This window comes from Colletes latitarsis, chromosome 11 (assembly GCF_051014445.1).
Source record: "Colletes latitarsis isolate SP2378_abdomen chromosome 11, iyColLati1, whole genome shotgun sequence".
Lineage (NCBI taxonomy): Eukaryota > Metazoa > Arthropoda > Insecta > Hymenoptera > Colletidae > Colletes > Colletes latitarsis.
In genome coordinates, this window is record NC_135144.1 from 15597992 (window position 1) to 15613555 (window position 15564).

Here is a 15564-nt window from a genome sequence, read left to right on the forward strand (position 1 = left end):
ACACTAAAATTTATAGAGGGTAAAATGACGATAACAATGCAAACTTTATTGACAAAGTAGTACTTTATTCATATGAAAAAGTAATGCAACATTAGGGCCTGTGCTCAAATTCTTGTATTTGTTTTCTTTTTACCTTTCAAAAGCGTATATAACGAGAGAACTAGAGAAGGCCTTATTTTCATTCAGACATCTTACGCATCCTACGTAACAAGAGATCAAAATTACAAATTATGAAAATCTTGTTGGCGTCGGGCACCTGTCATTGCGTACTACGGGGTAGTAATGTCCCTGTTTACAAATTTGTATCTATAGTATTGTATGATTTTTCTATGTTTCCCTATTAATCCGTGGATTAAAGTAATGTACATTACATTGTTAAAATCTTTCGTGATGTTGTATACCCCCTTAAAATATATTTATAGACCTTTGTAATCACGAGCTATCATTTGTGTACCTTAATTAACATTCTTTATCAACACTAAGCATCCAAATGTCACTCAACGTATTGCAAGTTGAAGTTTAGTCTGAGCCTACTCTTATACATACTTAGTTTTAATCCTTTACCGACGAAGGGTATTGTACGGGGACACGAGGTTTCTCTGTAAATCCGTTAACGTCAGTCTACGGTATCAGTGATTTTATCGAACGAAGGCTGTTTATGGAAATTGTATATACTACAGTAATTAAACAACATATTCGCTGATTTAAAGAGAAAATGTGTCCCTATATGGCAGGCATAATCATGGAGTTCTTTGAGCGGCTCGTTACACTTTTCTCTACCACTGCCAAAAAACAAAGGAATCAACAAGCCTATATTTTTTTTTCCTGTTGGACACTCTGACATTCTCTAGAATTTAATTCGAATATACCTGCTGTACAAGGTCCGTTGACTGCAAAGATTTAATGCTTAGAAAGACTATACCTAAACTCCTTGTTTTTTATTTTTATTGCTTGCCCATGTTTTTCATCGCGAATCGTTTAAAGCGTTCAGTTGTTGGAAAGACTACTAAGAACATTTTACAGATGTTTTCACTAGTGACATTTTCTCGACTTTTGACAATAAGGGAACGAGAGAGAAACGTTTACCTACCTAGGGTAGAATTTGAGATTAAACTATGATAAAGATAACACAAAATTATAAGTCGTTATATCTCGCGTCTTTAACGCATCGAACGAAAATACAATCGAAACTGCTATGAAATGCATTTATCGGTATTTTGTATCTAGTGAGAAAGAGACGTAAAATTCATTAACTCTTCATCATATTGTGCACATGTAAGTGTTTTGAACCTGTATGTAGTATCTGCATATGTAAATGCGTGTTGCCTGTGATATTCTTTAAATGCATGAAAGTGAATAAAAGGGTAAGCGGAGATCTTGAACCCTTTTACCAGAGTTCCCCGTCTTTTTCTTTAGCTGGAACTTCTATTACTCGCGGTTTATCGATTATCCTTGCCGTACGATTTCCTTTTTCAACGATACCAATAATCCAGGCTTGATACCCTTCTTGTTTTTCAATATCCTTACAATACGCTGCAGCCTGAAAACGAGTTGCGAATCGTTAATTTCTCGATATAAAATAATAAATTCAACATAAATGCGTGTAAGAAATTCGACGCCACCGAAATGCTAAAACTGCAAATCAGCATGGAATTATCTAGTTTTTCTTCCTGCCATTCTTTAGAGTACTCAGTGATATGTAAAATACTCTACTGTATTAGCAGGATCTATTGGTCTAACATATATTGCTACAAACCTGTTCTCTAGGTAGACAAATAAGCAATCCACCGCTGGTTTCTGCAGAGTGGCCTTGGAGGAGTTGAAACATATTACCACATGCCTTTGCTACAGCTGCCATCTTAGCAACAACGGGTAAATTATGAATAACAAATGAAACTTCGTTTTTCTGGTGTTTGGCCAGATTTTGTGCGTGTCCTAGGAGACCGAACCCGGTAACATCTGTTGCTCCATGCGCATTGTATTTATGCATTAATCTGGCCGCTGTTAAACGAACGAGAAATCAATTCTAATGTATAAATTTTAATTATCTAAAACGCAATTGAACACTTGCCTATTCTATTGAGCCTGGCCATACTGTCCATCGCTCTCTGATAAGCTTTTCTCACGTCGTCTTCACTGACCACGAGTTTGATTCTGTTCCAGCGATCCGGTTGGTCCAACCACTGGTGGGCATTAACAGCAACTTGAGTTCCAAGCGGTTTTGTTAGAACAAGAACATCGCCAACAACTGCATTATCTGGCCTGGACAGAAAGTAAATCATTATTTGAAGATATACGGACACGTACGTAAATATAACATATGTAAAAATGCATACACAATATATTCGTTCGGTTGGCAAACGGTAGAAGCAACGCCGCCTATCGTACACCAAGGATTAACAACTGTTTGACCTCCCGTCACCGTTGTCCCAGCTTCCAAGGCTGAATCTTTAAATCCTCTCATGATCAAAGGTACAACAACGTCCCGTTCCTTCTCGGTCATTTTTGTACTGACTCCCAGTAACATTAACATATTGTCGCACTCCGTGACTCCCATTGCGTACAAATCGCTGATAACATTAGCGCATGCAATTTTACCTGGAAAAGTACTCCAATAGCAGTGGTCAAACAGGATGCCATACAATAAATTTTATCCTTAACAAAGGAAACATAAACATTATTTGGACTGCTGAACTTATATAGATATAGAGATACAAGTTGCAGCTGGAAGAATACAAAATTTCTTTGTTAAAATACAACATTATCTATATCTTACCCATCATGTAAGGATCATCGACTAGTGGGTAGAAGAAATCTGTTGTTTGCACCAAACTGAGCCCACCGTGCCTCAGTGGAGTCACGGAGGAATCCATACCAATGCCTGAAATACACAATATACATTAGTTATTTGTAGCTGAACATTCTCATCTTCTAGTCTTTTATAGAAGAAGCAAAGTTTCAATCTATATTTTGAGTATATGGGAATCATACGGTGAAACTAATTATTTTTTGTATTATTTGTTTTTTGACATGGTTCCATGGACTTACAGCTAGAATTGGCCAAATTTTATTCACAAATAACGAATAAAAATATTAGATTCTATTTACGTTTCATTTGTAAATTGAAGTCGATCGATAAATTTCTCTTTATATTTGTTAGTAATAAATAAAATTTACCCAACTCTGCTTTCAGCACACGGGCAAAGCGAAAATTCGTTTTGGCGCGCAAAAAATTTAATATCCAACAATGACACGTTGCGAATCAATTATTACGTTACAAATGAAATCGTTCGACACGGTGTTAATTGCAATCAAGCGATGGATAATACAAAAGACTTATATTTTCATTGAATCTTATTTATTTTTGTATATCGTATAAAATAGCAGTCATATATGTCATATATGTATTTTGATTAAGCTGTTGAATCTGAAGAAGTTGAGAACACTTGTATTTCCGGTGGCGTGGGAGAAATCTGGCGGGAGGCGGCTAAATACATGGCTACCGACACAATAGGGCAGACTATCGGAACATTCGCACCCTGGATGTTGTCGTTCTAAGAATTATTTATTTACAGCCACATTCTTGCACCAAGCTACGATTTCTCCCGACTATCATATTCGTATAAATTTGAGCAAATATTGTCTGCACGTTGTTCCGAATTACCACTAGACGCAATAAAACGTGACTAGAAAATATTGGAACAACGTACGAAACAGTTTCAAATACGATTTTTCACGTTGTCGGGGAAAAATTTCGGAAGATAATTTTGAGGAAAAAAATTTGAATAATACACGCGATTGGAAAAAATCGGCGAAGAAAAGAGACGCGCCATAAAATCAAACATGTCGGCGTGGAAAGGTGCCCATGGTACACGCGCGCAATAAACTAATTTACTCACCGATGCGTGGAATGGCCATGTGCATAAAATGGGCATGTTCATGATCTTGTGCGCTACCATCGTCGGCCTGTAGTCCCTCGAGGAGTTTCCCAAGAACCTCCTGAGGGACTTTACACCCTCATCCTTTCAGGTCGGCGAACCGCGTAAGGCGGAAAGTCGCGTCTAGATCATGTGCCACGGGGTCGAATGGCCTACGCAACGCCAAGGCGTTCGGATTTCCACCGAGCTCTAGCTGAGCCACGGCCAGGGCGTCTTGGCTGACCTGGGTTCCCTGTAGCTCCGCCATCACGCTAAAACTCAACTAGAATCGAACGAACCGGGTACGCGACGCGTTTCGCGGCCCTGCGACAACGATTCTCCTCCGACGGCTTCTCAGATTCCTGCGCGATATTCACAACCAGCGGGTTCTCACGCTTGACGGCCGCGCTCTCTGTGCCCACGCAGTTGCGATACCGAATCGACGAATGCCGCCGACAGACAGCCACTGGCCCGGTAACACGAACTCGTCGCGAACGGGAATTATACTTTGCACCGGCGTCGACTACTTGGGATCGTACGTGCTGACAAAATGGACGCACCTCCAGCTTTCACGGAATCGGAAGAACGCGCAAGGCCACCGAGAGCCCCCACGATGTCCCTTCCGTGGCGTTGCCAACTTCTTATTGGTTCTTTCGTATCGGCGCATGTGTGTTTGTCGTTTGGAACTCAGGTACGTCGCTAGAAGCACGATTCTCCCGCGTTTCGTATAGCCATTCCCGGACCTTTTCGTGTCGCGAACCGATGCGACAAGTGTGCCTTGTGTCTTGTATACGCTTTACTCTCGATAAGTTCAACCTCTGAGCGGCAATATGTCTTTTTACTTTTCCGTATGAATAATGATCCTCGACAACCGGCGAGACGTCTGGGCGTTTAAACTTTACTTAGCTTGAGCCGGAATCAACGTTCGACGAATATTTCGGCGAAAATGAAAAATTTCATACGTATGTTGGAAAATATAAATTGCATTTACCGATTCGAAATTTGTTGGATAGTTTCCGTTGTTGATCCACCTAAAAATTAAAGTTTTCTCTAGAGATTGGATCGAGAAGATCCGTGTTAATTGTAATAATCGTCGAAATTAACGATTCGAAAGAAAATGTAAGATACCAATATTTTGGATATACGCCAATGAAAGTACAATCTGATTTAAAATTCTCTCGTACCTCGTTGAAGTATAGGCAGCATTTTGAGTGTCTATCTATTCACGAATAGTTTTCTTGTTTTGTACATACATATCTTTGATCATTCTCGTAAGAATTATTATTCTATCAAGTATATTTTAACTGCTTAACGCTTTTATCCAAGTATGATGGGCTATATACATATTGCATTTTTCGGTTAATCCGAATAAAGCTGGGCATTTAAAAGTATAACTAATATAAAAACAATAAATAACAATTAAGAACTACATAGTATATTTTTATTGTATTTTTATCAACTCGAAGAATACGTTAGGTGATTAAACGTGCCATAATCGAGCGAAGCTTTCTATGTAAAATATATGTACGTACACAGAGATTACAGTAAATAATACTCCGAATATGAACAATCATATTATTTTACTCGAATTGATCCGAGTTCGAAAGGTAACAATTTATCCAGAAAAGCTCTGAGTGTATAGTATGTATACTATAATAAGTTTAAAAGTGTGTGCAAAATACTCGAAGGTGTGATTCTATTGTTTCCTTACCGGAAATAGCCGAATTTTTTGTCGCAAAGCGTACTCGATTTTCATTAGTTTCTTCCGGTGACTCGAACGTGCCGCGTTGTTTTCGTCTACCAATCAACGTTCTTCAGTGGTTCTCAACTGTAACGAGATTATAGTTAGGCACAACTTTAAAACTTTTTATTTTCTTTTATGAAAGTAAGACATTCGTGTCATTCGGTCATGAATTACATTTTGTTTGATTTTGACTTTGTCTCGAGTCGTCTGAAATGCTTGCTACAGATGGCTCCAAGGTTCTTCCATTTCTTATTGCATTCTGCCGCGACGTGCGAAACGTGCGAGCATTTCGAATGCGTTCGAATTTTTGCAGAAACCATTGCGACATGCCTAGACTTCAAACGATCTTTGTCAGATGCGTTCACCTCTCTCGTCATCGGTTTTCCACATTTTGTTTTGCACAACTTTAGCGTAGTGGTCGTCCCAACCGCGATCACATACTAAATTTCATCCTTAATTATTTAAAATAATTTTATCGTAATTACGTTTAAAATAATTGACGATCGTTACGTTCACTTATAATTCCTACCGTTCCGTTAGCGCTGCGGTCTTATTTTTTTCTAGATTGGTAACGTCGCATGCGACAGGATAATGGTAATAAGCTACGTAGCTCATCGAGCCATCTGACGTGAAAATGCATTGGAATCATGGTTCAGGTGCATTATCCCGACCTAGAGTTGAATTATTTTTCTACGTTTGTTAATTATACCGATTCAGTAGGTCAGTCACAGACGAGGTATATGCACAAACAAAGTATACGAGTAGACCTTTCACCCAATGTATTTTTTCGGCCCGTTTCTCTGGAGCTCTAGAGCCCATTACCATTTTCATGTCACTTGCAACGTTACCAACAGATTTAGAAATAAACACAAGAGGAAGTGAAATAGAGAAGGAAATTACATAAATTTTAGTATTTTTTAACGGAATGAAAGCTGTACGGTCCAGAATTGAGCATCAATCGATTAATTTCATTGAAGTAATCAATCGATTAAGATTATTTAAAAATTTCAAGATTATTAAGATACCTAAGGATGTACCTCATTGACAAGTACACCGTAAATCCTCTATTTTTTATTTTAAATTATAATACATCAGGCTGTTTCGTGATGCTGATGTACGTACTACCAGTGTTAAACTTGAGGCATTCTATAGGTCGCAACTCTACAAACAAACGTAATCAGTGACTATACGCAACGCTACACCAAATGTAAACGCGAGGAATGTAACCGATCGCAAATCTAAAAGTAATCAAAATCGGTTTATTGTAATTACAACGCGATAATATCTACATTTCGCCGCTAAAATCATCTCCGAATTTTCAGGTCGGTATGGCAGTCAGATTCGGCCGCAAAAGTCCATAAGGTGATTGGTCTACTCGTATACCTTGTCTGTGCTTTCACCTTATGGACTTTCGTGGCCCAATCTGTCTGTCATACCGACATGAAAATTCGGTGGTGATTTTAGCGGCCTCTTCTCATGGATGGTGGTCAGTTGAGAAACTCACTGAATTAGTGTGATCGGCAAACAGGCTAGTTGTGTGTAGATGCATATGAATTGAAAAGTACGAATTATTCGCGATTCTTTGATTAGTTAAAGTTGTAAGTAATTTGCATGTAATCATCGAAGTGAATAATGTTAACAAATTCAAGAATCCTGTCATCTGCTATTATAAATCGACAAAAGTGTGAATTATATTTAATTTGTACGTTATATGTATCGCCATCCATCAATATGATTCTAAAGTCAACGTATTATACGTTGTTCTGGTAAGTAACCGAGAAATTTTGTCCTATTTCCTACCAAGTTGTGAATTCTATCCTCGTCCTTCGTTCATTTGTTTGTATTCGTGGTTTCTATCCGAGGCATCCCTCGGATTCGTAATACAAGCTTCGCGAGACATCGGCCCTTCCCCCACCCCGCCGCCCAATTCGCGAGCGTTACCATTCGCCAAGTGTCGCCATTTGTACTCTGACGATTAACATGGTAAGACGCGTCAAGACGTACCGGCGTTTCGCGACCGAGGTGCGTAATTCTAACCTATTCATATTTCGTCATTATTACAACTCGCGTTTTAATTAGGATCTCTTGTCATACGGTTTCCATTTATTACTTAATTACAATAAACGTTTATGTACTTTAATGGATCTTTATTTCGTTTCTGTTACAGTCTCTTATTGGAATTTGAAATGAAGAAATTCCCTTTCGAAATACAAGATGTGTCGGTGTATCGCGACCAACGAAGTACGTATTTCTAACCTTTTGATATATTGTCTCATTATTATCAATTATTGTTTAATTATGATTTGATTTGTATTTTATTTCTGTTGCAGTCTCTGATTGAAATTCGACGCCATGGAAACTTTTATTGGCGCGTAAACGACACCATAACAGATGGCAGGCAAATCGACAAATTTTGGAGGGAATATTGGTAACGTTTAAACAATTATAACAAAAATTAACGGGCATATTAATATTTATATATTTTTATTTCATTATTAAATCATTCGTTGCAAGCATGATCATAATTTTCTAATCGGCCATTGTTAAGATAAAATATGAATATCGTTAACAAACTTTTTATCCGCTTCGATATATATCGAAGTATACAGAAATGGCGTCGGTAGATATCAACGATAAATTGGAATAATTTATATTTAACTGTATTCTGATCGCGATTGAATATTTCCGAGCGTTATTTATTTAATTGATTGTTTATATTCCTTTCTTTATGAATTGTTGTAATTGCAATTTCCATACATATTTCGATACAAGTGTCAGTAAACGTAGTAACTGCGGAGTTGGAATATGCTATTCAAGCATAAATAACCAACGAACTTTAATTGTTGGAAATTTCGGAATATTTATAAAAATTACGCGATATTCTAACGTTCGATAAAGTAAACATAATCATGCTTACAACTCTAACTATGTAACTTGGTGATATAATATTTATAAATTGTAGATAATATCTGAAATTCTCATTGATTGAGAACATTTCGCCTTCGTGGCATTAACCTTTTACGTGACAAACTGTGTAGACAGCAGTACCAAGTAAAGCAGTATTTCTGTTGTCGAACTCTAGTAAGAAAAAGAAAAGAGAAAACTGATAGGAAAAGCACACGTGTGCTTGTTGTATTTCTTGTCTCCTGTCCCTTTCTTTTCAGGTTTTTCTTTCCAGGAAATTTGTTTGGCCGCGCGCAATGCGGCCGGTAGATTCAGTGTTTGTGCGTAGCAACAAGTTTGTTTCTCGGGGCGAAGTGACCCTGAGCCGTTTTCGTGTTAGGTTACGCGATAATAGCATCAGTGTTTCTTACGCAGTTTTTAAATTACTTCCAGAGCATCGTGGCTCTCCTTGTTTCCTGAATCGCGAAAATAGAATCATTTGCTCGCCGATTTCAATCTTCGGTCGCGGTACTCTAACTTAATACTTTCTAATGAAATTAATTATTTTTTCAATTTGAAATTTAAATTCCTCGTTACCGGAATTAGAGTCAGTGCATCACCGAAGAGGACTATTGGGCGATGCTTCACGAGCAAACAGTGTAAGTATAAATTTATACTTTGAAATGTTTAATTAGAAATCTCTAGAGTTTTAAGAATAGATTCTAATTGTTTGTTTTTACAGTTTTCTTACAGTCTCTGGACCTCATTCTGGAAACCAGCAGCAGTACCCGGGGGGTATCGGGCGGTGGACCACGAGCGAACAACGTAAGTATAAATTTATACTTTCAAATTTGTTAACTAAAAATCTTTGTAATTTTAACAATAAATTCTAATTTTCTTGTATTTTTTTTACAGTATCTGGACCTGATCCTGAACCTAACCAACAGGACCATGCTGACTGATGGATGACTTCGAGAACTTCTAGTCATCATTAGTGAGTCGCATGTGACTTTTGTTCCTCTGGTCCCCAACCATGTTGTAGGATGAAAGATCCGAATCAACACGGGTGACCAGTTGTATACTTGCTATTTTTGACGAGTTAAGCGACCACGGGTATGAAAAATACCCGTGAGTAGTAACATCAACTGTTATATTTTTTAGAGCAGGTTTTAGGGTCTTCTTGCACTCGCGTTTCTTAATGCCACAAATAAATATTACACATTATGATTATTATAAAATTTTTACAAATATATATAATACAATTTTTATAAAATATATGAAATATTTTTATTAACTTTGTATGAATTGTATGATCGAATAGAAAATGAATTAATATAATGTGAGAAACATTATATTTATCACATGATCGAGTAGAATATAAATGATAATATGACATTGTACAATAATATTTACAACATTAATATAAATTATTAAATATTGATCGTTTATTTAATTAATACATCGTATGATGTATTTAACGTGCAAGAAGGCATTTCGCGACAGGTCGATTTTTGAGTCAAAGTAACGTGCATTTTATACGAGTTTCATCTTTTAAAAAATTTACTTTGACGACAGAATCGACCAAGGATAATTGAATATTTTGAATAACAATTTAATGAATTCATTTCAATTCTTAAAGTAAATTATTTTATCATAAAATCTTAATTAAAGTTTTTCATTTCAAATAATTAAATTTCAATCATAACAGTTCTTTTGAATAATAGTATTTTTCAATATTAACGTATTTTATTATTGATATATTACATATAACAAGTCGAGTCATTTAAACTAAAAATTAAATACGAAATACCGTTTTGCTATTAACCAGTTTTTCTAGTTAGGATTTTCAGACTAATTTTTCCGTGTTCGTTGCCTAAGTTCATGCACATGCCCAGGTGCTATTTGCACGAGCGAAGGCAACGGGGCACGATGACTTTATTTATAACAATTCAACGACATATTAACGACTGACATTGGTTAGTGAATCGTGCGCGACGTACTGTCCACATGTGTGTGTTGTGGTTAGGTTGTGGAAGTGCGTCGTTTCAAATGTTTTTACAATTGTAATTTACATACAGAATTTTATAACATTAGATTTTTATCAGTAATAATATCAAATTTCAATTTACCATTTATTTGAAAATTGTTGACCTTAATGGATTTCAATCTTAATATTTTTCAATCTTCTATAATGATACATCTATACAATATATTTTATTAAATACTATATTCCATATATTAAAACATTCTATACAAATATTTATGCATATAATAAAAATACGCAATGGACACTAGCCTCTGTCAGACGATTTCAGAAACTGGTACGTACATTTAGAGTATGAATGTAGTGTTATGTCCGGGTGTCGGAGGAACCCCGGGGAGTTCTCTCTAGTTTAGGTCGCGCCCGGACATTCAGAATGAGAACCGTGGAGTGTTTGTTTGCTTGATTGAATTTTGCAATTTTTTAAATATAGGGTTAGGTAGGTAGGTAACTTTCTGGTGTGTGTGCTTAATCTAAGTAGGTAGGGTCAGGGCAGGGCTGTCCACATTAGTCATTCGGGTAGGCGCGTTTTCGCGTGGCAGTTCTGTTCCTGTAGTTACGATTTCGAGGGTAGAAATCTTGCTGATTGAAACGGTGTATGCTGTTTCTTTCGGCTTTAGTTTCGACTTCTCGAATCGCGCGACTCTTAAAGTCGCTCTCTCGCGCTCGCGGTCGTGATTAGGTCCCTTACGAAACGCTCGTCCCCCTCGAGATTCACCACGTATGCTCGACCAACAATTCGTGTATTGTTGGAAGACTACGTATTGCACAAAATCTCGAGCCAAGTCTTCAGTAAGTTTCAGGCTTCGGCAGGACCGCCGAAGAAAGAAAAGGCTCTATACGAGCTGAAGAGGCCCTAACAAATTGTTTCAAGAGTGGGCTACAACAAATGGCTTTTCATCTTTATCTATCGGATAAGGATGGAAAGTCATTCTTGTTACTACTTTGTCGCTTAACTCGTCTGTAGTTGTAGTTAGTTTATTTTTCTGGCTGGCTCACGTATGCATGTACTTGGTACATGATTGCACCATACATGCCAACCATCCCTCCCCTGTATTCTGTTGGCTGGTTCACGTATGCATGTATACATGATTGCACCATACATGCCAGCCATCAGGGCAACTCGCGGTTTTAATATCCATAGAGTTGCGAATGTGCAATAATCGCGTTTGCTTTTAGAGTTGCGAACTGTTATTTTCCGCGTTGCCTTTTCAGGGTAGTGTTGCGATTTGACACGATACGCGATTGGTTTTATGCAAACTTAGCTACTGAATGTTAGCTTTAAAAATAGCTTTGCGAATTATTGATAAACGCGATTGCTTATAAAGTTGCGAATTATCATTTTTCGCGTTTGCTTTTCAGGGTAGTGTTGCGAACAATCACGACTCGCATTGCATTTTTACTCTTTTGTACACATAATGGATATCAACCGCGTTTGCAATTTTCATATTATAAATTAGCGTTGCGATCTTGATTAATCGTGCGATTTTTTCTTTAGCGTTGCGATACTTTCAATGCCAAAATTCTTCCCCAACTGTAGTATTAGAAGTAGTTAGTTTGTGGCTAGTACATGTGAATTTACATGTACCATCACACCCTGATTTAAGTTAGAGTTGCGAATAATATACAATGTTCGCGTTTGCTCGTAGAGTTGTGACCAAAAATTTATCGCGTTGATGTGTTAGTGTTGCTTATAAACACGATTCGCGATTATTTTTAACGCAAACTTAGGAACCGGACGTTTGCTTTAAAAATAGCGTTGCGAATTTTTAATAAACGCGATTGCGAATTAGAGTTGCGAATTACTATTTTTCGCGTTTGCTTTTCAGGGTAGTGTTGCGAATAATTACCATTCGCGGTTGCTTTTCTTGTTACAAGTCGCGTTTGGAATTTTTCTATTATAAATTAGCGTTGCGATTGTTGATTTATCGCGTTGTTGCCCCGTAGTGTTGCGATATTAAAACGTCTAACTTCATCCCCATATGTGCCACTCTATTGTAGTTTGAGGTAGTTCGAAGTAGTTAGTTTATTTCGTGCATGTATGTTATAGCTACAACTGAAGACGCCAGCACCCGATCCAGCATTTTTGGGCAACGCGATTTGCATTAGCGTTGCGAAGCATAAATATATTTCCATTAAAAATAGAGTTGCGAATATACAATAATCGCGTTTGCTTGTAGAGTTGCGAATTCCTATTTTTCGCGTTTCCTTTTCAGGTTAACGTTGCGAATTCCATACGCGATTGCTTTTATTGTTATTTAAGAATAGTGTTGCGAATGAACTGATCAGTTTGCTCTTAGCGTTGCGAATTACTGTTTTTCGCGTTTACTTTTCAGGGTAGTGTTGTGAATAATTACCATTTGCGGTTGCTTTTATTGTTACAAATCGCGTTTGGAATTTTTATATTATAAATTAGCGTTGCGATCTTGACTTGTCGCGTATTTTATTAATTAGAGTTGCGATCCAATGCCCAAAAGCTGGCCAAAACGCTGCCCACTGCACCCAGGATCATCAAGAAGCAAGCTGGGATTCTGCAAAGCCTCGAATGGCTCAACATCGTTATTAAAATTAGTGTTGCGCATTATTGAATATGGGTGCACGCGATTTAATTAATAAGGGAACCCTGTGTGGTTCATTTAACGAATAACAAGCACCACTCGCGTATACTTTTTCATATTAATAAATTAGTGTTGCGAAAGAAAGAATGGTCCACTCACGGATTGTTTGAATTTAAGACGAGTGGATGATTATTCTATCTGAAATTGCATCTTTTCTTTATATGTTTGCCAAAGGAAATACTGCTTGAAAGTATTGTTGTAAATAGACGAATTTATAACGTGTAAAAGTCTGTAATTTATATGAATATATTTTTATCTATATTATGATTAATTTTATTGTAGATTGAATTCATGATTCCAATATATATATCACTAATTATTCATTATTAGAGTTGGTAATTTTTACGGGATATAATAACCTTTGCAACTCAATTGTTATTTATAAATAGTGAATTTTTTTATAAATATTCTGTATTCTTTGCATAAATAAAAGTTTGTTCGCGATCATTGTTTTAATTGATGGAAAATAGAATGCTTGCATCAAAAGGATATGCAAATTGCAATTCGATATTTCATATTGAGAATTAATTTCCGCGTGGAATCGAAATTTTTGTTCGTTATTGCTTTGTTTGTACAAACCTAATTTAGTTTTCAATACAGTAAAATATAATTATTGCAATGTATATGTCTTGAAAAATTTTTCAGTTGATAAACGAAACGAAAAATAAAATCTACGGTAATAAATGAATAAAATTTTCAATCTATTTCGTATTTATCTTAACACTGAGACGAGTTTAATTTATCATTCAATTTCAATTGCGTAATATTTATGTTTTTCAATTTTTTAATATCAATTTTTACTCGTGGAAGCTTCTTTTTTTTCTGTGCCCATTAATACACTTTTATTTCAGCTACTAATCTTTTGGACAAGTTTTTGTTACAGGGTACATAAACATTGAAGAATGAAATTGAAAATAGTAAATGGATTCAGACTTAATCGTTCTTAGGGAAATATTTCGTACAATTTTATTTATATAGACACCAAGAAGAAAATATCTTTTCATATTTCTTTGTTTTGTATGAGTTGTATTTATTGGATATGAGTTTCTGTTTTAGAAAAACTTCGTGGGATTGACGAAGACACCAAGAAGAAAATATTTCCTCGTATTTCTTCGTTTTATGTCGGTTATATTTGTTGTATATGAGTTTCTATTTTAGAAAAACATCGTGGGATTGACGAAGACACCAAGAAGAAAATACTTCCTCGTATTTCTTCGTTTCTACAAATTGCGTTAGAATATAAGTACAAATGTATATAGATTATAAGATAAAGAAGTGTTCCCCGGCGTCCTATTAAATATTACCGAAGCGTGTGTGCACATTTAAGTATGAATGATTACTATTAAGGTACATATTGGTATTCTAATATGCAAGTTCCGTATGTGCAGTTGCACATTCCAATTTTGTTTCTAAAGAAACATGTGGTGGACTAGCTCGCATGTATCAACATTTTGTTAGGTTTTCGATCTCTTCATCAGAGTTCGTACGTGCAGTTGCACATTCCAATTTCGTTTCCAGAAAACATGTGGTGGACTATCTCACATGTATTGACATTTTGTTAGGTTTTTCATCTCTTGATTGAGTAGTTCTTTTAAGAACTCACTCATTTCTAACTTTCCTGTAGCTTCTCTCTTAGATAGGTATTCGAATTCCTCGCCAAAGGTAGGGTGGTTGGGGCGAGGCTAGGGTGGGTCTCCTTACGCAGCAACCTCCGCGCGGTGAGACCTGGGGATTATTATTTACTATGCAATTAATATAATTATTAATTATATAGCAAATAATATGAGCTAATGGCTGCGTTCTTCTTATAGTTTCACATACCTTCTTCGCCTCGGTTTGCGGTCTGATAACATCGATTTCGAGTCGCAAGTACATTTTTACCGAGTTATTTTTTAAATAAACGATACATTACAATTCAAAATAAAAAAATAGAGGATTTACGGCGTATTTATCAATGAGGTACATTCTTACGTATTTTAATAATCTTGATATCTTTAAATGATCTTAATCGATTGGGTACTCCAATGAAATTAATCGATTGGTGCTCAATTCTGGACTGTACAGCTTTCATTTCGTTAAAAAATACTAAAATCTCTGTAATTTCAATTTCTGTCTCACTTGCATTTGCGTTTATTTCTAAATCTGTTGGTAACATTGCGAGTGACACGAAAATGGTAATGAAAGGTCTACTCGTATACCTCGTTTGTGCGTATATCTCGTCGGTGGTATAAGGTTTACCCAATCGGTATTTCAGTTCGTGTAACGCTAATTTCCATAAAATGCATAGTCTATTATTATTTATTCTATACCTCGTCTGTGATAGAATACCCATTAAATAATCGGCCGCTACTGTATCTGTGG

General features: G+C 36.4%; 1 protein-coding gene across 1 annotated transcript; it reads right to left on the minus strand.

Moving 5' to 3' along the window:
- Positions 1 to 44: 44 nt before the first annotated feature.
- Sps1 (inactive selenide, water dikinase) lies at positions 45 to 4509 on the minus strand. The gene is made up of 6 exons (XM_076778680.1): positions 3900 to 4509; positions 2777 to 2881; positions 2337 to 2598; positions 2072 to 2262; positions 1757 to 2001; positions 45 to 1540 (listed from the first exon to the last, which is right to left on the minus strand). Exons 1-6 carry the CDS (start codon positions 4183 to 4185, stop codon positions 1388 to 1390), a joined length of 1242 nt encoding a protein of 413 aa, XP_076634795.1. The 5' UTR covers positions 4186 to 4509; the 3' UTR covers positions 45 to 1387.
- Positions 4510 to 15564: the final 11055 nt, after the last annotated feature.